General features: G+C 47.3%; 1 protein-coding gene across 3 annotated transcripts in view; it reads right to left on the bottom strand.

Moving 5' to 3' along the window:
* The window catches only part of LOC128825418 (discoidin domain-containing receptor 2-like), a 146121-nt gene that overhangs the window by 39237 nt on the left and 82245 nt on the right, over positions 1 to 24639 (bottom strand). For all 3 annotated transcript variants that reach the window (XM_054007928.1, XM_054007927.1, XM_054007929.1), the window contains 4 exons: positions 22130 to 22358; positions 20537 to 20684; positions 20192 to 20297; positions 8935 to 9121 (listed from right to left, as the gene is read on the bottom strand). In XM_054007928.1, coding sequence (XP_053863903.1) covers positions 8935 to 9121; positions 20192 to 20297; positions 20537 to 20684; positions 22130 to 22358 — 670 coding nt within the window. The remainder of the gene's footprint in view (positions 1 to 8934; positions 9122 to 20191; positions 20298 to 20536; positions 20685 to 22129; positions 22359 to 24639) is intronic.

Genomic DNA, 24639 nt, shown 5'->3' on the forward strand with positions numbered 1-24639 from the left:
CCGTAGCATCCATGTTAGCACCAAGAGCCCTTGTCCCAATCCTAAGGGCTCGCAATCTGTCAGCGGACCGGGATGGGGCGGTTTAGCTCAGTGGTCGGAGCGGCGCGCAGGCCTAATGGCTAGAGTCATAGTCAGGAGCCAAAGCCAAGGGTCAAACTGGAAGGCAGGAACTGAATACCAGAGCGAAGGGTTGAGCTGGAGTCTGCTGTCAGAAGCCAGAGCCAAGAGTCAAAGCAGAGGGCAGGAACTGGAGTGAGCAGGGTATCAGGCAAGGAGAGGTTCAAGGCAGGAGCAGGACAGAGGCAAGGCTCAGTGCAGGCAGGAGCAGCTGGAATAAGATACCTCAGGAGCAGGCTCAGTGCTGGGTAAGAGGGTTGAGAAGCTGGCCAGTTGCTGCTGTTGGCCTCTGTAGCCAAACAGGTAGCCTGCTGCAGGCCAGCTGTACTGAGCAAGCTGCCCGGAGACTAGCTTTGCTGCAGGCCCTGATCCCTGACACACCAAGTGGAAAGAGGCCACCCAGTGTGGTGTTTTCTGGCTCGGCCTACGTGACGATATTAGAGATGAACTGGCGCGGGTGGAGTCCCCATTCGGCCTGGATGTGTTAGTTAATCTGTGCTTCCAGATCAATGACAGCCTGACCGAATGCCACAGAAAAAAAAAGGTCCTCCCTGCTCCTGCTAGCCTCAGCCCCAGAAGGGGAGGGTTCGGGGCACCCTTCTCCCCTCCCCAGCAGTCCACACCCACGCTTGTCTGCCGCTACCCTGGTGATGGCCAACCAGCATCCAACACATCTCCAACTCTCTCTCTGGCTGCAGCCCCTTGAGATGCCTGACACCATTGTAGAGGCACTGGAAGACTTGAACACCTCTGGCAATTTCATGGATCTGGAGTTCGCCTAAGCACACAAGCTCCCCATCCAGTGCAAGGTCTCCCCCAACTTAGAGGAGTCCACAGATGAGTCACTCCTTTCATTGGGACTGGTCATCCACCAGATGGCTCCCTTTGAGGAAACTAGCTTTTGAAGCCACCAAGAAATCCTCCATTTTGGGCCAATTCATGCACTGCATTAATTAGTTGTCCTTGGCATCCCTGGCTCGTCGCCCATGATTTACGCATCTGCTGGTGGTCAGTCACAATACGCTTTGACTCCCCATTTTGCTGACAATCCTGTTTCCCTAGAGCCAACCGGGGACCAGCAACCCTTCGAGGTTTACTCAGTCCTCCAAAGAATTCAGAGACACAAAGAAAGGATTCAAAAGCAACCCCGGCAACCCACTGAACTTCTCCATCAGCTTTAGGGACTCCTGTTCAACAAAAAGAAAGCCAACACTCTCCCACCACATCACTGCTACAACTGCTCCATCAACCTCCAGCCAGGGGCAGAGGTTCCCTTCAGGCACATTTACTCTCTCTGAACCCAGAGTTACCTTGAAGAAAACCTTCAGAATGGGTTCATTTGCCCTTCCATGTTTCTAGCAGGAGCCTGGATCTTCTCTGTGGCAAAGATGGCTCCCTCTGGCCTTGTTTGGACTACCAAGCTCTGAACAAGATTACAATCCGAAATTGGTACCCCTTACCACTTATTAATGTTTGAAAGACTTTGCTCTGACAAGGTCTTCACAAAGTTGAACATTCACAGAGCTTATAACCTGGTGGGGATCCGGGAAGGAGATAAACGGAAGACCACCTTCTGGACCAGGTACGGCCTCTTTGAGCATTTGCTCATGCTGTTTGGGTTGTGAAACCCTCCCGCAATTTCATAAATCCTGCAGTTTATAAACGACATCCTTAGGGGCACGCTGGACCAATTTGTCATCATTTACCTGGATGACATCCTTATTTTCTCAGAAAGTCAGGCCCTCCACAATCATCAGGTACGCAGTCTTGGAGAGATTCTGCCAAAACCACCTCTATGCAAAGCTTGAGAAATGCGAGGTTGGTAGGGACAGAGTGGAATTCTTGGGCTATATCATCTTGCCTGAAGGATTCGCCATAGACCCGTGTAAGGTAGAAGCAGTATCCGACTGGACCACACCCAAGGACATCCATAGGGTGCAGCAATTCCTAGGGTTCGGCAGTTTCTACAGGTGTTTTATTAAAGGATTCTCTAGCCTGGATGCACTCATAAAGCCATTCCTGCAAAAGGGGGCCACGCTTGTTTGGTCCATAGATGCTTCCTCAGATTTTGATTGACTGAAGAGGCATTCACTTCAGCATCCATCCTGCTTCACCCACTAAACCATTTAAGATGGAAGCCAATGCCTTGAATTTTGCCATAGGTGCAGTATTGTCTCAATATGTGGGCTCCAGCAACCAACTCCACCCTTTTATTCTTGGAAGCTAACCCCAGTGGGAAAAAAATTATGATATTTGTGACAAAGAGCAATTATCAAGGTGGCTTTCGAGGAGTAGCGCCACTCCTAGAAGAAGCCCAATTCCTGGTCCAAGTTCTGACGGATCACAAGAACCTGGAATATTTACAAACTGCTAGACACCTTAACCAGTGCTAGGTCTGCTGGTCTCTCCTTCACTAGCTTGGTAACTTATCACCTAGGTATGAGAAACGGGCAGGCGGATGCCCTATCCCGCAAAAATGAATCTCTCAAATCTGGTGAAGAGAACTCTGCCACCGTGCTCAAAGTATCCAACTTTGTCAATGGGACAATCAACAACAGTCTGACATCCTCCAACCACTCCCTGCTCCCTAATGACCCTGAATGATGTGTGTATCCAACCTGACTCTGGTTTCAGATTAGAGAACAGCCTTCTCTATTGTAAGGGTTGTATTTATGTCCTGTGGGAGGGATAGCTCAGTGGTTTGAGCATTGGCCTGCTAAACCCCGGGTTGTGAGTTCAATCCTTGAGGAGGCCATTTAAGGATCTGGGGCAAAAATCTGTCTGGGGATTGGTCCTGCTTTGAACAGGGGGTTGGACTAGATGACCTCCTGAGGTTACTTCCAACCCTGATATCCTATGGAGGAACAATCTAGCCTTCAGGTATTGAAACTATGGCACAATTTGCTGCTTGCAGGCTATTTTATCCAACTCAAGACCCGGAATCTGGTCTCAAGGACCTTCTGATGGCCAGGCCTATGAGCTTACATCAAAGATGATATAAGGTCCTGCAGTCTCTTCACCTGTACCAAGAATCCACGATCAAAACTCTTAAGTCTCCTCCAGCCTCTGCTCACACTTCCACAGCTATGGACTTCATTGTAGAACTGCCATGCTCCCAGGGACAGTTGGTAATCCTGGTGGCCATCAACCTCCCAACAAAGATGGAGCACTTCATTCCATGCTGAACTGTTCCTACTGCATGGGAAACAGCTCAGCTCTGCATGGAAAATGTTTTCCACTACCACAGGTTATCGACAGGTATTATATTGGATCAAGGACCCAATTCTGGTGGGAATTTCTCAGACTACTTGCCATCGAGTCCCTCACCTCATCCAATAGACTAATGGGCAAACAGAGAGGGTCAATCAAATCATGGAGCAGTATCTTTGCTGCTTTCTGAGTTACCACCAGGATGACTGTCCCCCCTCGCTGGGCTCTGCTGAATTTGCATATAACAATGTAATCCCCACCTTGACTCACAGCCCATTCTTTGCTAACTATGGCTTTCACCCCTGCTTCAATCCAGATTTACCCATGAGGTCCCTAGTACCGGATGCTGCAGATTTAGCCTCCCACCTACACTGGGTGCATAGGAACTCAAGAAACACTTGCAGTCTGTCAAAGAATCCTATAAACACGGAAGAAGACCATGAGGCTGCCCCCAATCTGGCCATAGGGGACAATGTGCAGATCTCTGACCAGAACAATCGAGCTGCCCATCTGCCAAACTGGACTCCCAATATCTAGGCCTCTTCACGTTTATAGATCGGGTAAACCTGGTGGCCTTCAGGTAACAGATCCAAGTCCTTGAAGATATACCCCTTCTTTCACATATCACTTTTAAAGCCTTACACTGAGAACCCATATCCAAACCCTCCAACCCCCCACTGCCACCCATAACAGTCTGCGGACAAGAGTATTGGTCCACTGAATCCTCAACTCTAGATGAGTTGGGGGAGGGCCCTAGTACCTGGTGGACTAGGAAAGCTACAGTACAGACAGGCAATCTTGGGAACCGGTAGACTACATCCAACCTCAAAGCATTTACCCAGAGCTGTGTTGGTTCCTGCACCTGCTTGTTCCCAGCCTAGCTCCTGCCTTGGGCTCAGCCTTGCCTCACTCCAAGTAACCCGGCTCTGACCCTCAGCTCCTATTCCTGGCTACTGACTCCTGCACTAACCACTAGGAATGACCACCCATGTCCTGGTCTCTGACACAGCTCAAATACTTCCAACTCCAGGGAATGCCAAGGGTGTTAATTGGCCAAGTAGCTGTAATTCACAGCCCATTAACACCCTCAGAGCCCCCTGGAGTCCTGTACACTGCCACTGGAAACCGAGGTCACTCTATATAGTCTAAAAAAACAGGAGAATTTAGCACAACCTCAGCTTGCAAGGGCTGTGTACACATGGTCAAATACTTCGGGCTCCAGGGAGCTCCAAGGGTCTTAATTGGGTGTGAAATACACCTAAGTGGCCAATTAACATCTCTGGCTTTCCCTGAAGTCCAAAGTACTTGATCATGTAGACTTGCCCTGACTGACTGAACCTCTGGAGGGAGATGGTATCTAATGTCCACGCTGAGCCATTCACATCCCATACCACTGTGCTCATGTCCTGCTGCACCCTGCTGGGGGCAGATCCATCAGACCGCCAGGGGGAGCAGAAGGTGGTAGTTAATGGGGGGACATTCACTGGATGGAGAGATACGGGGACTGCTAAAATGATAGTTAAGCCCCATGTCATGAAAACCCATCAAATGCTCACAGGGTATAAAATCTGGATTCAAGTTCCTGGGGTAAAAGCCTTCACTCTACCTACAGCATGGATTTCAATACAGACCCAGGAAAGGTCGGGGCACTGGTTGTAGGTATGTTGTCAGATATTCCATATTCTTTGCTTGTGGGGAATAACATTATGGCTTTAAAAGCAGAAGGGGCAAAGCAGACCCCCTCAATTAGCACCAGACCTGCAAGGGATTGTGTGGCCGACATGCAAACGGGGAGTCTGACAGGGAGGGGAGGGTGTATGCCGCTTGAATCAGGTGTATACAGACAAACACCTGAGAGCAGGGGTGAGACAGCCTCCTTCTCCAAGCGAGGGATGAGCCCGACCGACGTGAAGGGAAATCAGCTCCCTGCCTGCCCTGAGCAGCGACCCCGGGGCAGAACAGAGCATGGTGATCGCAAGTGTCTCCAGCCAGAAGCAGGGACCCGCCAGGGGTAGGATACGCACAAGTAGAGAGTAAAGCAGCTGCTGGAGTGGGAGCTGCTGCTCTTGTGGCCAGAGCCTGGCCTGGGGTGGGAGCGGCTGCCAGCCCGCTGCGCTCTGGAGGAGCAGCTCACTTTTAAAGGGCCACAGCCGGCACCACGCACCCACTGATGCTGCGGTGCCCCAGGGTGCCTCACTCATCACCCTTGCAGCCAGGGGGCTAGAACCAGCGGCCTGTCCCCAGCCCCATGTGCAGAGCAGCTGCTTACAGGTAGGAGCTGAAGACACTGTTCAGAGTTATGACTATTTCAGAGTTACAAACAACCTCCATTCCCGAGGGGTCCGTAACTCTGAGGTTCTACTGTACAGCCAAATGCCAGCTCAGACAAGAATGTAGGTCACATTTACTAGCTTGGGGACTGGATCCTGGCAAGCAGTGTCGCTAAACTTTAGGTGTCGTGCTGGAAACCAACTGAACAAGATCTCCCAGTGTGATGGTGTGGGAAAAGTAGGGACGTGGTATTACCGTTATATACAGCAATCCTGAGACCATTACCTGAACACTGTCCACTTTGGGTGGGGATACTTCAAAAGAGATGTTGAAAAATTGGAGAGGATTCAGAAAAGAGCTACAAGGATGATTCAACCTTTGGAAAACCTGCCTTACAGCAAGAGACGTGAGAGGCTCGTTCTAGTTAGTGTAACGAAGAGAAGATTCCAAGGGGAGAGCTCAGTGGTTTGAGCATTGGCCTACTAAACCCAGGGTTGTGAGCTCAATCCTTGAGGGGGCCATTTAGGGATCTGGGGCAAAACAATGTCTGGGGATTGGCCCTGCTTTGTGCAGGGGGTGGGACTAGATGACCTCCTGAGGTCCCTTCCAACCCTGAGATTCTATGATCTTGATGTACATACATGAGAAAATGTCTGATAACGAGGGCTCTTTAACGGAGCAGACAGAGGCCTGGCTGGAAGCTGAAGCTAGATAAATTCCGGCTAGAGATAACATGGAAGTTTTTAACACTGAGGATAATTAACCACCGGAACAATTTACTTAAAGATGCCAGTGGATTCTCTGTCCCTTGAAGACTTTAAACCAAAACTGGATTTCTCATTCGAAAAGCCACTCTCTCGCTCAACCACCAGTCGTTGGGCTGGATGCAGCAATCGCTAGCTGCGGTTTCTCTGTCCTGTGTTAAGCAGGAGGTCGGGTTAGATGGGCCTAATGGTCCCTTCTGGCTTTAAAATCTATGAACCTGTGAACTGGACAGGTCAGTTATGCATCGCGTAACGAACCATTTCCTTTCAGCGGTTTTAAAGTCTCTACTTTCAGTTTTCATGAATGTCTCCTTTTATCGTGAGCAAGGGTGTGTCAAGGCAGATGATTTATCTTCTCTATACCATTCCTTAGTTTCCATACCTCTATTTTAACCCCTCCTCTATTTAAACACTCCAAATCTTTTCAACCTCTCCCCAGGGGTTGAGCTGGCCAGTTTGTGGTAGTTGGTTTAACTGTACTTTTCCCAGGGCAGTTGGTCTAACTGTACTTTTCTTGTGCTCAGGAATCTCTGCTTTCATTTAAAAAAATGTAAATGGTTGTGAAAATGCCCTTTAACTTGTGAACCAATGAGTCTGAAATGATGGCTCTGGGAGAGATGTTCTCTTCCTCTAGTTATTGCCAAAGATCATTCACTGAGGCTGGGTCTACACTACCCGCCTGAATCGGCGGGTAGAAATCGACCTCCCGGGGATCGATTTATCGCATCCCGTCCGGACGCGACAATCGATCCCCGAATTGACGCTCTTACTCCACCAGCGGAGGTGGGAGTAAGCGCCGTCGACGGGAAGCCGCAGAGGTCGATTTTGCCGCCGTCCTCACAATGGGGTAAGTCGGCTACAATACGTCGAATTCAGCTACGCTATTCACGTAGCTGACTTTGCGTATCTTAAATCGACTCCCCCCTGTAGTGTAGATGTAGCCTGAGATTACCTGACGACAATGTAGCTCTTTCACTGACATTGAAAGCATGGGAGAAAGAGAAGGGACAATCAGATTGCAAAGAGCTACTGTGAGTGGAGTCTTGTTTTGGCAAGTGAACTAGGGGAGCTTGGTCTGTGGGCAGAGTCTGAGAGAACATCACTCTTTTTCCGTCCAATTTAATTCATCTCCCCTCATGCCTCTACCGGCTTCTAACCATTCTCATCACCTGTCACTGGACCCTTCTTTTCTGCTGTATCTTTCCAAGACAGGGTGACCAGTACTGATGAGTTTTCCAGGGAAGGACATCATACCAAAATATATAATGACATTATATAAATTATATATTATTATTTCCTGTCCCAGGTATCCTCACAGTTTTCTCTCTAGTGCCACTGCACACTAAGCAGGTGTTTTCACTGCAATGTCTACAGCTATGCCCAGAACTTTCTCCTAAAATGTTATAGGAAATGTAGATCCCAACACAAATCATTCCTCCCAGTGTGCATTACTTGGCGTTCGTCAGCACTGAATGTCACCCATCATTGTGATGCCCATTCACCTAATGTGCTCAGGTCCCACTGAAGTTCCTTTCAGTCTCCCCTAGTCTTGATGTACGTAAATTTTCCCATCTGACTGCTCACCCCCTTTCTACATGATTAATTAATATACTAAACAACACTGACTCTAGGACCAGATTCTGTTAATTGATCTCATCTTTATTAATCTTACTGTTTGTTTTCTACCTCTTAGCCAGTTTTGAACTCATGACAGAACTTGACCTCTCACCTTTCACAAATGACAACTTGTACCGGACTTTGCCAACAGCTGTTTGAAAACACAAATAAATTGCTTCTTCTTTATCAAGTATTTTACTGGCACTCTCCAGGTACGATAGGAGACAGGAGAGGCATGTCTCTCCTTAACCGGAGCTGTATTTCCCCTGTCATGTCATGGTCATCTAGACACTCTATATCTCTGTCTTTAATTATTGTGTCAGCCAATTTTCCAGCCACTGAAGTAAGGCTCATTGGTGTATACATCCTGCATGATCCCAGCACCTTTTCTAAATGTAGGTACATTTGTTATCATACAGTTCTGTGCTGTACTATCTGATTTTAATGAGCGATTGCATACATTTTTTAGCAGCTAGGCGGCTTTGTTCTTAAGTTCTAAGTTCTTTCCGAATTCCTGGTGGTACAACTTCTGTCCTGGCAACTTGTTTCTCTTTAATTTCACAGGTTGTTCTAAGGCTTCCTTTTTCTCCTGTCTGTATCTAAGGCTGTCTGGTATATTACTTGCTATGTTTCTGTACCTTCACTGAGTGAGAGTGGCTTTTAGAATCACATTTCCAGTGAGAAAACTTGCATTTGCAAGTTCAAAATATTCTCTAAAATTCACTTCAAATGAGCTGTTTCTACAAATATTTCTGCCCATAAAGTAATTCATTACGATACACTAAAGGCCACAAACAAACAGAGCCAGAGCCAATGCAACTTCGTATTGAAATAAACATTGAACAGAACCTGCGTGGAGGTATCAGTCCAGAACCAGAATGCTGAGGAGAATCTGGCATCCTGTGTCCCACACTGACAAAGCCAAGATTTGGGGAGAGGGGAAAGACTGCAGTACCTTCATAGAGGTGAAGTTCCTCTGCCGGTCAAACTGAAACTCCATGTCGACAGAACCTGTGCTGAAGCTCTCATTCTTCCAGCCGACATAGTCATACCCTGGCCACACACGGTACTGGTGACTCTGTGTGAAATCGTCCAGTCCCAGTACGCCATCTGTTAGCTGGCCCAGACCTCCATACAAATGCCTAGCAAGAAACGGCTCATGGTTAGGCAGAGCACCAGAGAAGAGAGAGAACAGAATCACAAAAAGAACAGGAGAACTTGTGGCACCTTAGAGACTAATACATTTATTTGAGCATAAGCTTTCGTGGGCTACAGCCCACTTCATCAGATGCACAGAATGGAACATATAGTAAGAAGATATATATACATACAGAGAACATGAAAAGGTGGACGTTGCCATACCAACTCTAAGAGGCTAATTAATTAAGATGAGCTATTATCAGCAGGAGAAAAAAAACTTTTGTAGTGATAATCAAGATGGCCCTTTCCAGACAGTTGACAAGAAGGTGTGAAGATACTTACAAGTATATACCTTCTTACTATATGTTCCATTCTATGCATCTGATGAAGTGGGCTGTAGCCCATGAAAGCTTATGCTCAAATAAATGTATTAGTCTCTAAGGTGCCACAAGTTCTCCTGTTCTTTTTGCGGATACAGACTAACACAGCTGCTACTCTGAAACAGAATCATAGACTCTTCCGGGTTTGACCTCTATTCCTCTCTTGGTACTCAGAAAGGATTGATTTCATTATACCTACGACACCCTGGAGAGAGGAGTACCTAGTTTCAGTCCCGACTATCTCCTGAATGTTCCCAGCCACTCCTTGACCCAAGGCAGCTTCTTCTGTTTTGAGGGACAGTGAGAAGCCTTTTCTCTACTCCTGCATGAGAAGATGTAGCCAAGCGGCCAGTGCAAAAGCAGAGCTTGGAGAAGATATCACTGGGCTCAGAGCCTTTCCAGAGTCTGTCAAGCCCCTTTGTGGATCAGAACACAAGCAGTTCAGGAACATAAATAGGCCGTTTTCTCTTGCTGATGGTTTAGGCCGGGCCAAGCCCTGCACTGGATATGGCCAGGCAGTTTGTGGGCTGATCTGAACCATTTGCGAGTGAGAGCAAAACACAGCCACGGACAACTCCTGAGAAAGAAAATGGAGACTCTAAAACGGGACATGTCAGTTCCACCAAATAGTTGGGGCTCAACCCTGGGATTTTTGCCACTGAGCTGTGGACGGGGCTGTGTGGAGCTGCCTGCCGAGGGACAGCACTGGGGAGACTATCACAGGAAGGCTGCTCCTCACCCAAGTGGAGTGCACAGTCTGCTCCTCTCATTGGGCTGGCCCAGACTGCTCTCTCTGGTGCACCGGCTCTGCTCCAGGGGCTTGTGTGGACCCTGCCTGCTCCCCTCCCCTGGGAGAGCAGAGGAAATGGTCCCTGTGCACCACTGTGCAGATTGGGCAAGGGCAGTTACCATGGAGACCCTTGTGCAGATGTGTGAAAGGGGAGTCTCTTGCCTGCCTCTGTGCACCTGAGCAAGGGACCTCCAAATCCAGCCTGTAGACAGCAACACACCCGAACTCTGACTCTCCTGAGAGACGCTGGCTTTGGATTTGGGCAGGACTTTCCAGGACACCTGAGTTAACCTCTTAGATGGAAGAGCCCCTATGGAGTGAGGATAACAGACTTCAGACATTTCGCTCCTGCAGACTATTCTAATCTCCTGGAAACCCTTAACAGAGTTTCCGTATGGGCCTGATTGTGTCTCCTTGACCTGTGCGTGGAAGGGGATCAGCAACCTCCATGGCAATTTTTCAGACTAACAGTTTATTTGCTGAAAAATGCACTTGCCGTCAACCCAAAACCATTTGTGACTTCGACATGAAGGAGGGGGCGGGACCCACCTTACAGTCCAGTTGATGGGGCAGTTACTTGCGATGTGTGGACCCAGATCTGAATGATTGCTCTGGAGCAGGGATTTGAACCCCTACGTTCCCCCCTCCCATGCGAGTATCCTAACTGCCAGGCTAGCCTGAGGTGGGGCTTTTTCACCTGTCGAAGCTGTTCCACTTTGTATAAATAATTAAATATTCATTGGCGCAGGGACTTGAACTTGTGTTAACTCTCCCCAGCCCCCTGAGGAGTTCCCTAACCACCAAGCTACTGACTCATTCTTATCCTTTCTCTTTGGATAACTAAACTGTCAGACTTTAACAACTCTCTATTTAGCACATGCAAACTGAGATTTTTTTCAGAGCCTTTTATCTTATCCAAATTTCAGCAGGTTTTCACAGGGACAGTCCGCAAAAGGCATTTTGCTGCCATGAGGGTGACCCGGTGGCAAAATCTCATATCCCTGCTGTATGGCATGGAAGCTCTAGAACTTCTCAATGAAATGGTTGTAAGACATTTTTAACATGTGCAAAATAACATATTTTTCCTTAATTTTATTCTTGGAAGCAGCTGAAGTGTTTTTGCTGAAACTTAACAAAAAACAAAAACGAAACAAAAAAAATCAGCCTGAAACAGACACCCAGCATAGAAAATTTCAGCCAGAACTGTTCAAGTTTGGCAAAGTTAGAACAAACTGAAAACAGGGTCTTATAATGGGAAGATTCTCTATATCCTAGTAAGGAAGGAAGGATGGAAGTTGATAAAGTTCAGGTAGGAACTGAAGAGAAAAAGTCAAATGAAAAAGAATCCCATTCAATTACATCACATAATGGCAGACAACTGACAAATTTCATAAGTGCTTGGATACAAATGCTAGAAGTCTAAATACTAAGATGGGTGAACTTGAGTATCTGATATTAAATGAGTATATCACAGAAACCTGGTGGAACAATGATAATCAATGGGACATGGTAATACTAGGGTACAAAATACATAGGAATGACAGAGTAGGTCTCCCTGGTGGGGGAGTTACACTATATGTGAAAGAAAGCATACAGTCAAAGAGAATAAAAATCTTAAATTAATCAAACTGTACTATAGAATCTCCAGAGATAGAAATTCCATGCTTGAATAATAAGCATATAACAGCAGAGATATACTAGCGATCACTTGACCAGGATGGTCAAATTTATTGACACCATCAATGACTGCTTCTTGGAGCACCTAGTCCTGGAATCCACAAGAGGAGAGGCAATTCCTGATTTAGCCCTAAGTGAAGCACAGGATCTGATCTGATCCAAGCTGAACAGCTTGGTAAAGTGACCATAACAATTAAATTTAACATCCTTGTTGAGGGAAACACCAAGGAATCCCAACAATGTAGCATTTAATTTGAGAAAGGGGAACTACACAAAAATGAGGAAGCTAGTTAAACAGAAATTAAAAGGTACAGTCCAAAAAGTGAAATGCCTGCAAACAGCATGGAAACTTTTTAAAAGCATAATAGATGCTCAAATAAAATGTATACCCCAAATTAAAAAAAAAATGTAAGAGGACCAAAAAAGTGCCACTATGGCTAAACAACAAAGTAAAAGAAACGGTTAGAGGCAAAAAGGCATCCTTTAAAAACTGGAAGTTAAATCCTACTGAGGAAAATAGAACGGGGCATAAATTCTGGCAAGTAAAGTGTAAAATTATAATTAAGCAAGCCAAAAAAGAATTTGAAGAGCAACTAGCCAAAGACTCAAAAACTAACAGCAATAAAATGTCTAAGTACATCAGAAGCAGAAAGCCTGCGAAACAGTCAGTGGGGCCACTGGACAATTGAGGTGAGAAAGGAACATTCAAGGACGATAAGGCCATTGCAGAGAAGCTAAATTAATTCTTTGCATGAGACTTCACTGCGGAGGATGTGAAGGAGATTCCCACACTTGAGCCATTATTTTTAGGTGACCAATCTGAGGAACTGTTCCAGATTGAGGTGTCAATAGAGGAGTTTTTGGAACAAATTGATAAATTAAACAGTAATAAGCCATCAGGTCCAGATGGGATTCACCCAACAGTTCTGAAGGAACTCAAATATGAAATTGCAGAACTACTAACTGTGACATGTCACCTATCATTTAAATCAGCTTCTGTACCAGATGACTGGAGGACAGGTAATGTGACGCCAATTTTTTAAAAAGGCTCCAGAGGCAATTCTGGCAATTACAGGCCGATAAACCTAACTTCAGTACCAGACATATTGGTTGAAATTACAGTAGAGAACAGAATTATCAGACACAGAGATTAACCTGATTTGTTGGGGAAGAGTCAACATGGCTTTTGTGAAGGGCAATCAGACCTCACCAATCTATCAGAATTCTTTGAGGGAGTCAACAAACAGGTGGACAAAGGTGATCCAGTGGATATAATGTACCTGGACTTTCAGAAAGCCTTTGACAAGGGCCCTCACCAAAGGCTCTTAAGCAAAGTAAGTAGACATGGGATAAGAGGGAAGGTCCTCTCATGGATCAGTAACTGGTTAAAAAACGGAAAACAAAAGGATAGGTATAAATGGTCAGTTTTCAGAATGGAGAGACAGGGGGTCTGTACTAGGACCAATGCCGTTCACCATATTCATAAATGATCTGGAAAAAGGGGTAAACAGTGAGGTGGCAAAATTTCAGACAATACAAAATTACTTAAGATAGTTAAGAACAAAGCAGAATGTGAAGAGTTACAAAGGGATCTCACTAAACGGAGTGACTGGGCAACAAAATAATAGATGAAGTTCAGTACTGATAAATGCAAAGTGATGCACATTGGAAAACATAATCCCAACTATACATTCAAGAAAGAGATCATGGAGACATTGTGGATGACATTCCTTATTGAGGTTGCAGGAACAAACCATCCCGATGTGTAGAAAGAATAGTAAATATGGCAGGCGACCAGCTTGGCTAAACAGTGAAATCCTTGCTGATCTTAAATGCAAAAAAGAAGCTTACAAGAAGTGGAAGATTGGACAAATGACCAAGGAGGAGTATAAAAATATTGCTCAGGCGTGCAGGAGTGAAATCAGGAAGGCCAAATCACACTTGGAGTTGCAGTTAGCAAGAGATGTTAAGAGTAACAAGAAGGGTTTCTTCAGGTATGTTAGCAACAAGAAGAAAATCAAGGAAAGTGTGGGCCCCTTACTGAATAAGGGAGGCAACCTAGTGACCGAGGATGTGGAAAAAGCTAATGTACTCAATGATTTTTTTGCCTCTGTCTTCACGCACAAGGTCAGCTCCCAGATTGCTGCACTGGACAGTACAGCATGGGGAGAAGGTGACCAACCCTTTGTGGAGAAAGAAGTGGTTCGGGACTATTTAGAAAAACTGGACGTGCACAAGTCCATGGGGCCGGATGCGCTGCATCCGAGGGTGCTAAAGGAGTTGGCGGGTGAGATTGCAGAGCCATTAGCCATTATTTTTGAAAACTCATGGCGATCGGGGGAGGTCCCAGATGACTGGAAAAAGGCTAATGTAGTGCCCATCTTTAAAAAAGGGAAGAAGGAGGATCCGGGGAACTACAGGCCAGTCAGCCTCACCTCAGTCCCTGGAAAAATCATGGAGCAGGTCCTCAAGGAATCAATTATGAAACATTTAGAGGAGAGGAAAGTGATCAGGAACAGTCAGCATGGATTCACGAAGGGGAAGTCGTGCCTGACTAACCTAATTGCCTTCTATGATGAGATAACTGGCTCTGTGGATGAGGGGAAAGCAGTGGATGTGTTATTCCTTGACTTTAGCAAAGCTTTTGATACGGTCTCCCACAGTATTCTTGCCGCCAAGTTAAAGAAGTATGGGCTGGATGAATGGACTGTAAGGTGGATAGAAAGCTGGCTAGATCGTCGAGCTCAACGGGTAGTGATCAATGGCTCCATGTCTAGTTGGCAGCCGGTTTCAAGCGGAGTGCCCCAAGGGTCGGTCCTGGGGCCGGTTTTGTTTAATATCTTTATTAATGATCTGGAGGATGGTGTGGACTTAACTCTCAGCAAGTTTGCAGATGACACTAAACTAGGAGGCGTGGTAGATACACTAGAGGGTAGGGATCAGATACAGAGGGACCTAGACAAATTAGAGGATTGGGCCGAAAAAAACCTGATGAAGTTCAACAAGGACAAGTGCAGAGTCCTGCACTTAGGACGGAAGAATCCCATGCACTGCTACAGACTAGGGACCGAATGGCTAGGTAGCAGTTCTGCAGAAAAGGACCTAGGGGTCACAGTGGACGAGAAGCTGGATATGAGTCAACAGTGTGCTCTTGTTGCCAAGAAGGCTAACGGCATTTTGGGCTGTATAAGTAGGGGCATTGCCAGCAGATCGAGGAATGTGATCGTTCCCCTTTATTCGACATTGGTGAGGCCTCATCTGGAATACTGTGTCCAGTTTTGGTCCCCACACTACAAGAAGGATGTGGAAAAATTGGAAAGAGTCCAGCGGAGGGCAACAAAAATGATTAGGGGTCTGGAGCACATGACTTATGAGGAGAGGCTGAGGGAACTGGGATTGTTTAGTCTCCAGAAGAGAAGAATGAGGGGGGATTTGATAGTAGCCTTCAACTACCTGAAGGGGGGTTCCAAAGAGGATGGAGCTCGGCTGTTCTCAGTGGTGGCAGATGACAGAACAAGGAGTAATGGTCTCAAGTTGCAGTGGGGGAGGTCCAGGTTGGATATCAGGAAAAACTATTTCACTAGGAGGGTGGTGAAACACTGGAATGCGTTACCTAGGGAGGTGGTGGAGTCTCCTTCCTTGGAGGTTTTTAAGGCCCGGCTTGACAAAGCCCTGGCTGGGATGATTTAGCTGGGAATTGGTCCTGCTTTGAGCAGGGGGTTGGACTAGATACCTCCTGAGGTCCCTTCCAACCCTGATATTCTATGATTCTATGATTCTGTGGATAGTTTTCTGAAAACATCCGCCCAATGTGCAGCAGCAATCTAAAAAGCTAACAGAGTGTTAGGAACCATTAGGAAAGGGATAGATAATAAGATCGAAAATATCATAATGTCACTATATTAACCCAGGGTACTCCCAGTTTTGGTTGCCTGTCTCAAAAAAGATATATTAGAATTAGAATACGTACAGAGAATGGCAACAAAAATGATTAAGGGTATGGAACATCTTCCATATGAGGAGAGATTAAAAAGAGTGGGACTTTTCAGCGTGGAAAAGAGATGACTAAGAGGGGATATAATAGAGATCTGTAAAACTGTGACTTGTGTGGCGAAAGTGAATACGGAAATGTTATTTACTCCTTCACATAACACAAGAGCCAGGGGGTCACTCAATGAAATGAATAGGCAGCAGGTTTAAAACAAACATAAGGAAATACTTCTTCACACAACAGACAGTCAACCTGTGGAACTTGTTGCCAGAGGATGTTGCGAAGGCCAAAACTATCTCAGGGTTCACTAAAGAACTAGATAAGTTCATGGAGGATAGGTCCAGCAATGGCTATTAACCAAGATGGTCAGGGATGCAACGCTATGCTCTGGGTTTCCCTAGCCTCTGTTTGCCAGAAACCGGGCGTTGAGGACAGGGGATGGATCACTTGTTAATTGCCCTGTTCATTCCCTCTGAGGAATCTGGCACTGACCACTGTAGGAAGACAGGACACTAGGCTAGATGGAGCATTGATCTGACACAGTGTGGCCAATTTTATGTTCTGAAGCATGCTGGTAAAAGTGACTCTGCCAGAGTGGGAATTCTCCTTCATGGACCGCATGGAAACATAACAGCTCTCCTGGATCACGGTGGCTACTCTTTTCACACAATGAACATCCTTCTATGATTATCCCGATATAACAGATCATGCCAAGCCATTGCTCTGGTCTTGGGTTCACCTCATAAAATCCATTATGGACTTCACTATTATCCCTCGGATACTATGATGATGGGCAGTGATATAAAACCCATAGATAGAGAGAGAGAGATGTAATTGAGAATTTCTTTTTCTGGCACTCAGGAATGACTACCATTCCTCTACCAAAGAGAAGTCCTGCTCCTTCATAAGCCAGGACACCATCCTTCTTTTCTCTTGGCCATGTCATTACTGTCATTACTACTTGGAGCTGTGAATCTCCTTTAGTGACTTCTTGAACGGCTGCTGTGCTAGCAGGCCTCCCAGCCCGACAGCATATATCCATCTCTCCTCTGCAAATGAGTCTCCCTTTTCTGGAGGGGATTCCACCATTATTGTGAATGTCGTCTCCACCAGGACCCTCAGCCTGTGTGGGTGTATTGTACTGCAAGGCTGTGCTTCTGGAGCTGCAGAAACATTCTCCAAAAGTGTGCTAATGGATGGCTTCCTAAAAGGTGCCTCCAAAGGCTTGTGATCGGTCTGAATTAGGACTGTTATTGCTGAAAGTAAATTAATGAAACTTTCTCATTGCATACAAGGCTGCAAGCAACTCTTTCTCACTCTCTGCTTAGCTTTGTTCGGCAGTATGAAGGGATCTGCTACTGGCTTGGCTTTCTTGTATTAAACCTGCTCTCAACGCATTTTCCAGGGCATAAAACTTGAGAATTGAGAACTGTTGGGGTGTGGAAAGGGGCTGGATTACTGGAATCTAGAAACTTCTGGAAGGTAAGCAGGGGCAAGATAATATAATTCTACATCAAGATGGCTGACTCCTTTTATTTGCCAGTCTTCACTGCTGAAGTCACTGGATAATTGTTTCTCATTCTAAATGTAGTAAATGTGAATGCTACAGATCATGCTAATGGGTGACTAGGGCGTAGGGCTCGATTCTGCCACCCATACTTACCCTGGATTGTATTTCACTCACACGAGAGGTCACTCTCAGATTGGATGAGCTTCTGAAGTCAAGGGTCCTCTGGTGATGGTGCATATTGGCACTAATGACACTGCATCATAGATTATAGATAACTGCAGGGAACTGGGAAGGGTACTGAAGAAGAAGAATGTGCAAACCATCTTCTCAGAGGCTGTTCCTGTCCCATGAGCAAAGGAAGGCAGAAGATTCTGGAAGTGAACCGCAGGCTGTGAAGGGGTGTAGGGTAAGGTAGAGTAACACTGGTCCTCCTTCTACAGGAAGAGGGGGCTGTACAGTGTGGATGGCCTCAATCTCAGCAGAAGGGGAACCAATCTCCGCAGGACAGACTAGCTTGCGTAGTCAGGAGGGCGTTATAGTAATAGCAAATGGGGAGGATGAACAGAGGGAAGACATGAGGACTTAGCTCAAAATGGAGATTTTGAGAACAACATTAATCAAGAAGCACACAGACATGAAGAGAAGAAATGAGCTGCCTACACACTACTGCTGGGAGCCTGGGTAACAAACCAGATGAGTTGGAATTGCTTGTTTATGAGCATAAATTCGATCTAGTTGGTTGGTATTACTGAAACCCGGTGGAAAGATTCACATGACTGGAAAGTTAAAATCAATGGTTATAACTACGCTTGGCAGATTTTTTTTTATAATTCTGATAGATAATATCAATGTTTATTTTTAAGCATTTTAATTTTTTTATCAATTTAAATATTTATAGTTGCAGGAAATGATGGGGGATCAGACAATAATTATTTAATGATAGTAGATGTTGAGATTCAAAAAATTAAAGCTTTGTAACCATTAAAGCAGAAATTGTCAACATCAGCGGGTAAAAAGATCCATAGTAAATATCTTAAATCAAACGGATGGGCTGTTTACCACACACTTGCCCAGAAAGGGTTAATGAAGACCGAGAAGAGGGCTAATTAATCTCACAAGCCACAGCTGAGGGGAATCAGGTGGCTAAGTAATCCCATGACTGAGTCAGACAGCCCAGCTGAGGAGGAATGACCTGGGCTGGGACTATAAAGACAGGGAATTGGAAGCAGAGGGGTGGCTGGGAAACTCTGCAGTCGCTCCTTGGGAGAAGGGAGGTGCTTTGGGGCTAGCAAACCCAGCGGGGAAGGTAGGGTAGGGCTCAGGGAAAGGCAGTAAAGTCTAGACGGGAACAAACCTTGACTGCTAGCTAGAGGGTCCCTGAGCTGGAATCTGGAGTAGAGGGCGGACCTGGGTTCCCCAGCCACTGAGGAAATGGCACCATGGGGCAGTGACTGAGACTGCTCATGCGCAGAGAGACTTTGAAAGACTTTGATACCCTGGAAGGGGAAAATGCATAGAGTGACCTGGCTGGAGGTCTCGTGCTGTGAGAGAAGGGCTGCAGACCCAGAGAGAGAGGCGGAGAGACGGCATGCAAAGGGGGCTGACCCGGAGAGATGGCATGGAAGGGGCGCTGACCTCACGCGCTATTCCCCAGCGTTACCAGGAGGAGGCGCCATCCTAGCAGTGAGTGGAGCGCCCCATCACAGTTGGTGGAGAATGCGGGCAATGATGGTTACCCTGATACAAAGGGAGTCTGAAAGACTGTGCAGGAGATTGCCCCTGATAGAATGGGAGTGTGAGAGACTCACAGACAGTTTGAGACTGCTGCCCCGATACAAGGGGAGTGGGAAAAGCTGTAGAAGAAACACTTGAGGCAAAGGGACAATGAGGCTGCCATGTGCAGAGGCCTTCTTTGTGAAGGGTGGGTGTACCCTCTCACACTGGACCAGAGCTGCCACCCACTGTCCACTGCTACCACCTGATCTCCTCAATGCCAGTGCAGGTCTAGCCAGACCCCCAAGTTGTAACCTTGAGGTGCCAATGGTGGTTAGACAACCTCAGTCCTAGAAGTTGCTGTAGTTAGCATTACCTCTGTCTTCCCTGGACTGAGCCTCAACCATGCCCCGATCTCTGGAACTTCCCTGGCAGAAAGCCACTCACAGCAGTTTCCTCCACTCCCCCATGGAGCAGCAGATGGGTTAGCAATGTTAGTGATCAACAATAGCAAAAGCAGCTGACATATCTAATAGTACAAGCAGGGAGACCTGATCAATGTCCATCACTAGGAGATCACTGACCAACGCAATAAGTGCAGCCTCGGAGTCAAACCCTGGTTTGTACCCAGCCTGACAGCTGTGTCTCTACAACTCTCTCCATCCTTTTAACCAAAAGGGGAAGGCAAAAACCTGGACAATAGCTGGCCATATAACAACGGGTGTATGCAGACCCCCTTCATCCTGCCGTCTCCAGCAATGGACCCAATACTTGCCCGCTAACTTTCACCAGCCAGAAGAGCATGGGTCTGATGCACTACAGGCCTGCATGCCCTTTAGGGACAGTATCTGCCCAACACATCACCAGAGGAATTAAAACAACCACATCCCTCAACTAGCAAAGTGGCCGATTCCAGAAGGATTCTGGGACTAAAAGTATAGCGATAGGCTCAGGGACAAAGAGGAGACAAGATGCACAGTGCCAGAGAGAGACCAGGGCCGCCAGTCCCACCTGCGCTCCTGGAAGCCATCGTAGGTTGAGTCATTCAGGTAAATGATGGGAGAGCCAGGGGCCGCTATCGTCCCTCCCTCAGGGATGCTGTAGGACGCCAAACCATCTAGAAAAGAAGGCCACAGAGCTGAGAAAACACATCAGCAGCCGCTTCTCGTTTTCTCTGTCCACAGGGTTTCCTCTTCCTTCTTGATCTGAGCAAACATTGGTCAACAGGAAGCTGTAAGGGCCTGGCACTCACCACAAGAGTGGGGCAGCCAGTGTGTCCTCATCACAGTGCTGGGGACAGGCAGCCCAGGGACCCTGGGTAGCCCCTGTAGAAGGAATATGAAAACGGGTCCTTACCAAACCAGATGCAGCCGTAGAGCTCCACCCTCATGCAGACAGTCATGGGCAGCTCCGTTACAGGGATCACCCGGATATAACGGGCAATGATTGGGGGCCGAAGATCTTTCAGGACCACATCGTATGTATCAATGTTGCCTTGAATCACCTGGAAACAGAGGATGACTTAAGTGACCAGCTGCAAACACAGCAGGACACACACTCATGGCCTTAAATGCAGCTGGAGAGAATGAGCCTGGAAAAAAGAAGCTGGCAAAACAAAGCACAACTGCCTGACTCCAACACTCGCAGAGCCCCTCCCTGCTGTGTGCAGGGTGAGGGGGGCTAGGGCAGCACAATCACACAGCCCCTCACTGCTCTGGGCAGGGCAGCGGGCTTGGGAGAAGCTGGGCTCTGCAGTTTGGAGACAGTGGGAGAAATTCAATTCTGGTGTAAATCCAGTGAAGTGAATAGACTTAAACAAAGGATGATTTTGGCCCAGAATGGTTGACATGATGGATTCCTGAACCCTCTGCCTCCCCTTTTCCCTCACATTAGAGGCTGTTCATGCTATAATACATGATAAATTTAAAAAAAATAATTATTATTGATAATAACAATCTGATAACATGAAGGAGCAGCAAGAGACTTGCGATGGCTGGTGATACACCAGCAGGAACCTTTTGTTATCCAGGACGTATGTCATTCATTAACAAGAGAATCAAAAGTTGGCAATCAATGTTCACTGTGTTCTAGTGTCAGATAAAGCAGCTCATTATGACCTGCTGAGCATTTCCAGCGATGGAGAATGTCACTGCAATAGTTAGCATTCCACCCAGAGCTGGATTAAGATCTGGGCCTACCAGGTCCAGGATCTGGGAGTCATGTGATTATGTCTGAATCCCAGCTACATTAAGAGAAAAAAATGGACACTTGTTCTCACGGTTTTTGAAAAAAAATCTTGAAGACATGACCTGGATGTAACTAATGTAGCACCTGAGTCTGAAGAGAGCCTGAGACGATAGCTCTGAGAGGGGCAATAGTCCTGAGTATAACTAACTTAGCCTCCTTTTAAAGACAGGCATCCAGCATACCTCCTATCCTACCCAACCGATATCCAATCCACCCCCATTCTGTATGCCCTCCCCTCCTCAGAGAAGGGTGCTCTGGGTGAAGGCAGCAGAAAAGATGGCTCTGCAGTTTATAGTTTAGGCGAGGAGAGGAAACACCCCTGGCTAGTGGGAAGGTGGTGGGCACATGGTCCCAGACCTGGATTTCAAAATGTCTTAGCTGAGCATCCAGGCATGTGGGGTCTGGGGGTTAGCCAGGTGACTCAATCTCAGGTGAGGGGAATGGCTGGTGCTTGGGGCTCAGTTACAGAGAATTGTGCTGCATATCCTAGTAGACTGGGGAGTCAGGCCCAGCGGCAGAGCCCTTGGCAAGGTTTAGCATTAACACAGAGGTGAGATGCTGTAGCGACAGGCAACAGGCAAAGGTAAAGGGGGACTGTATCTCCTGGAATTCAAAGTCTATGCGGCTTTTACAACTGCTATGGAAAGCCCAGAGGCTATGTTGAGAGGATAGGAGCCCTGTAAACCCCCCCTCTGCACCCACCTGCCTGCCCTGCCGATCTTTCCAGGAGATCCAGCGCTCCCCATTGCGGCTGTAATCGATGCGGTAGGCACGGGCGAACTCTTTGCCTGTGGCACGGGCATGCCGTCCCTGCGTCCCGATCAGCGTGATGAAAAAGAATTTGTGCAGATCGATTTGGAGGAACTGCACATCTTCCGGCTGCAACAGGCCTGCTGGGCACCACGCTCCATCCCCTTCTTCCCTCTGCAGCCTGATGGGGTGAGAGATGCACATCTAAAAGGCCTTACTCCCAAGGGTCTAGCCTTCCAGGCACTCGTCCCTCCCAAGGAAGGAACTGCAGCATGAAGGGGCACTATCCTAGCCTGTGTTCTTTGGCACAGACACGGTGACTTCTTCAGTCCATCCATAAGCCACTCCAGGGCTTCTGCAGCATTGTGAGGCAAGAGATGAACAAGTGCCCCAAAGGCTGACATAGTCGCTTTGGCATAACTTATTGCTAGCACGCCTTGTTTACACTGCCATATTTGGCACCCCCGGCCTACGTTCAGCAGCATGGGGGTTGACAATGCTTTAAGTGCCTGTGTATAAGAGACCGAAGACATCATGTTAGCTTTTCATCTGTAAATTGCACTGTATATATAGATATCTGCCATGATACAAAAACAAACCTATGGTAAAAGCATCTGCTAGAGGGCTTTCCCTTCACCCCCTCCCCTGGTTCTTGTCATGCAGACAGAAAGCAGAAGACCAGAAGTCCGAAGGGCAGACAATGCGATGTTTATTGGGGTTAGTTCCAAGCGCCAGCAGAGTCTGTTTCCCAGTGTCCCCCTTCCCAGCTCTGATGCCGCAGAGCCTTGCTTGTGTCCCCGTTCCCCACTCCCACCTCCTCCTTCTTAGCAGGCCCAAATATACCTGCAGTGCACGCCCCTCGTCACACCCCTTACAACTTATGGTCATGTTCCGTTTTGGAGGGTTGTGAGTCTGGGGGCTTTGTCCCACCTCTTTTGTATCCATGGGAGGGGTACGGAGTCAGGTCGTGTTTGACTTTTAGTGTTTCTTATGCCTCCCTCCCATCCCCCCTTGCCCCTCCTAACTGATCGCTTGACCTTGGCTTGAGAGAGGCGCTAGGCAGCCTTCCAGTGTGTGCTCATACACTCCCATGATATCCAAAACACTTTAGTTCAGTGCTTCTCAAAGTCGGGCCGCCGCTTGTTCAGGGAAACAAGCGGTCCAGGCCGGTTTATTTACCGGCCTTGTCCGCAGGTTCAGCCAATCGCGGCTCCCACTCCCAGCCAATCGCGGTTCACTGCTCCAGGCCAATGGGAGCTGTGGGAAGTGGCGCGGGTCGAGGGATGTGCTGGCCGCCCTTCCTGCACCCCTCATTGGCCTGGAGTGGCAAACCGCGGCCAGTGGAAGGTGCAATCAGCTGAACCTGCGGACGCAGCAGGTAAACAAACAGACCCAGCCCGCCAGGGGCTGTCCCTGAACAAGCGGTGGACCGGCTTTGAGAAGCACTGCTTTAGTTCATAGAATCATGAAGATTAGGGTTGGAAGAGGAGGATCTAGTTCAATCCCCTGCTCAAAGCAGGACCAACACCAACTAAAACATCTTATCTCATCATCTCTTTTCACCCCATCTGCTTTGTGGGCAGAAGCAACACACAATGTCTTTGTTCTTTGTTCACACATTAGTAAGGATATAAGAATATCAAAAAGTCAAACCCAAAATTCTCCCTCAGGCTAACAAACAGGCCTATATACTAACACATGCCATCCGGCTGCAGAGTTAGGAAATGCCCAATAGAAAGGCTGGATGGTGCTCAGGGCTGTGTAGTGAATGAGGACCGCACAGGTGGATGGGTCTGCCTCAGTCGCTTCGGAAGTTGACATGCCTAGGATGACATTGGGGTACAGTAACTGACACCCCACCCCCAATAAGTGGGTTCTATTCCCGCAGCTCCCCTTGACTTGGGGGGCAGCAATAGCTCAGGGTGCGTGGTGGACTTCAGTTTGAGAGGAGCTTTAAACCTTTATTTTGTAAAAATCGTATGTAAAAAACCCCCCCAAAGTGCAGAATATCAAATGTGAGCCCTGAATTGCTTATGTTTAATAAAAATGAATTGCAATGGCGATTTTTCACTGTATCGCCTGACTTTTCTTTGTCCTCGTTTTGTAAAGAAATCTCAAGCACCCTGGGACAGGCCCTGTCCTTTGGCCACATTGTTGCTCCTCGTGCTGATTATCAGTTATACATTGGGAGAGTTTGTCTAGACAGCATTTCATAACCATAACTGAACGTTTGGGTGCCAAGCTGAACCTGACAGCCTTGACGATAGAACCTGACACAGCATGAGAACCCAACATAGACTCACCGAACACCTGTGCAGCCAAGGCGACAGTTCTCTGAGCTGGGAAAGAGGAGAACAGGAGTTGAAACCTCCCCTCTTCAGAGCGGTGTTTAAATTCCTGTGAACCTCACTGCCTTATTTTTCACTACAGCCAGGACCACCAACCTAGAAAGCAGTCAGGGG

This window comes from Malaclemys terrapin, chromosome 17, assembly GCF_027887155.1.
Source record: "Malaclemys terrapin pileata isolate rMalTer1 chromosome 17, rMalTer1.hap1, whole genome shotgun sequence".
NCBI lineage: Eukaryota > Metazoa > Chordata > Testudines > Emydidae > Malaclemys > Malaclemys terrapin.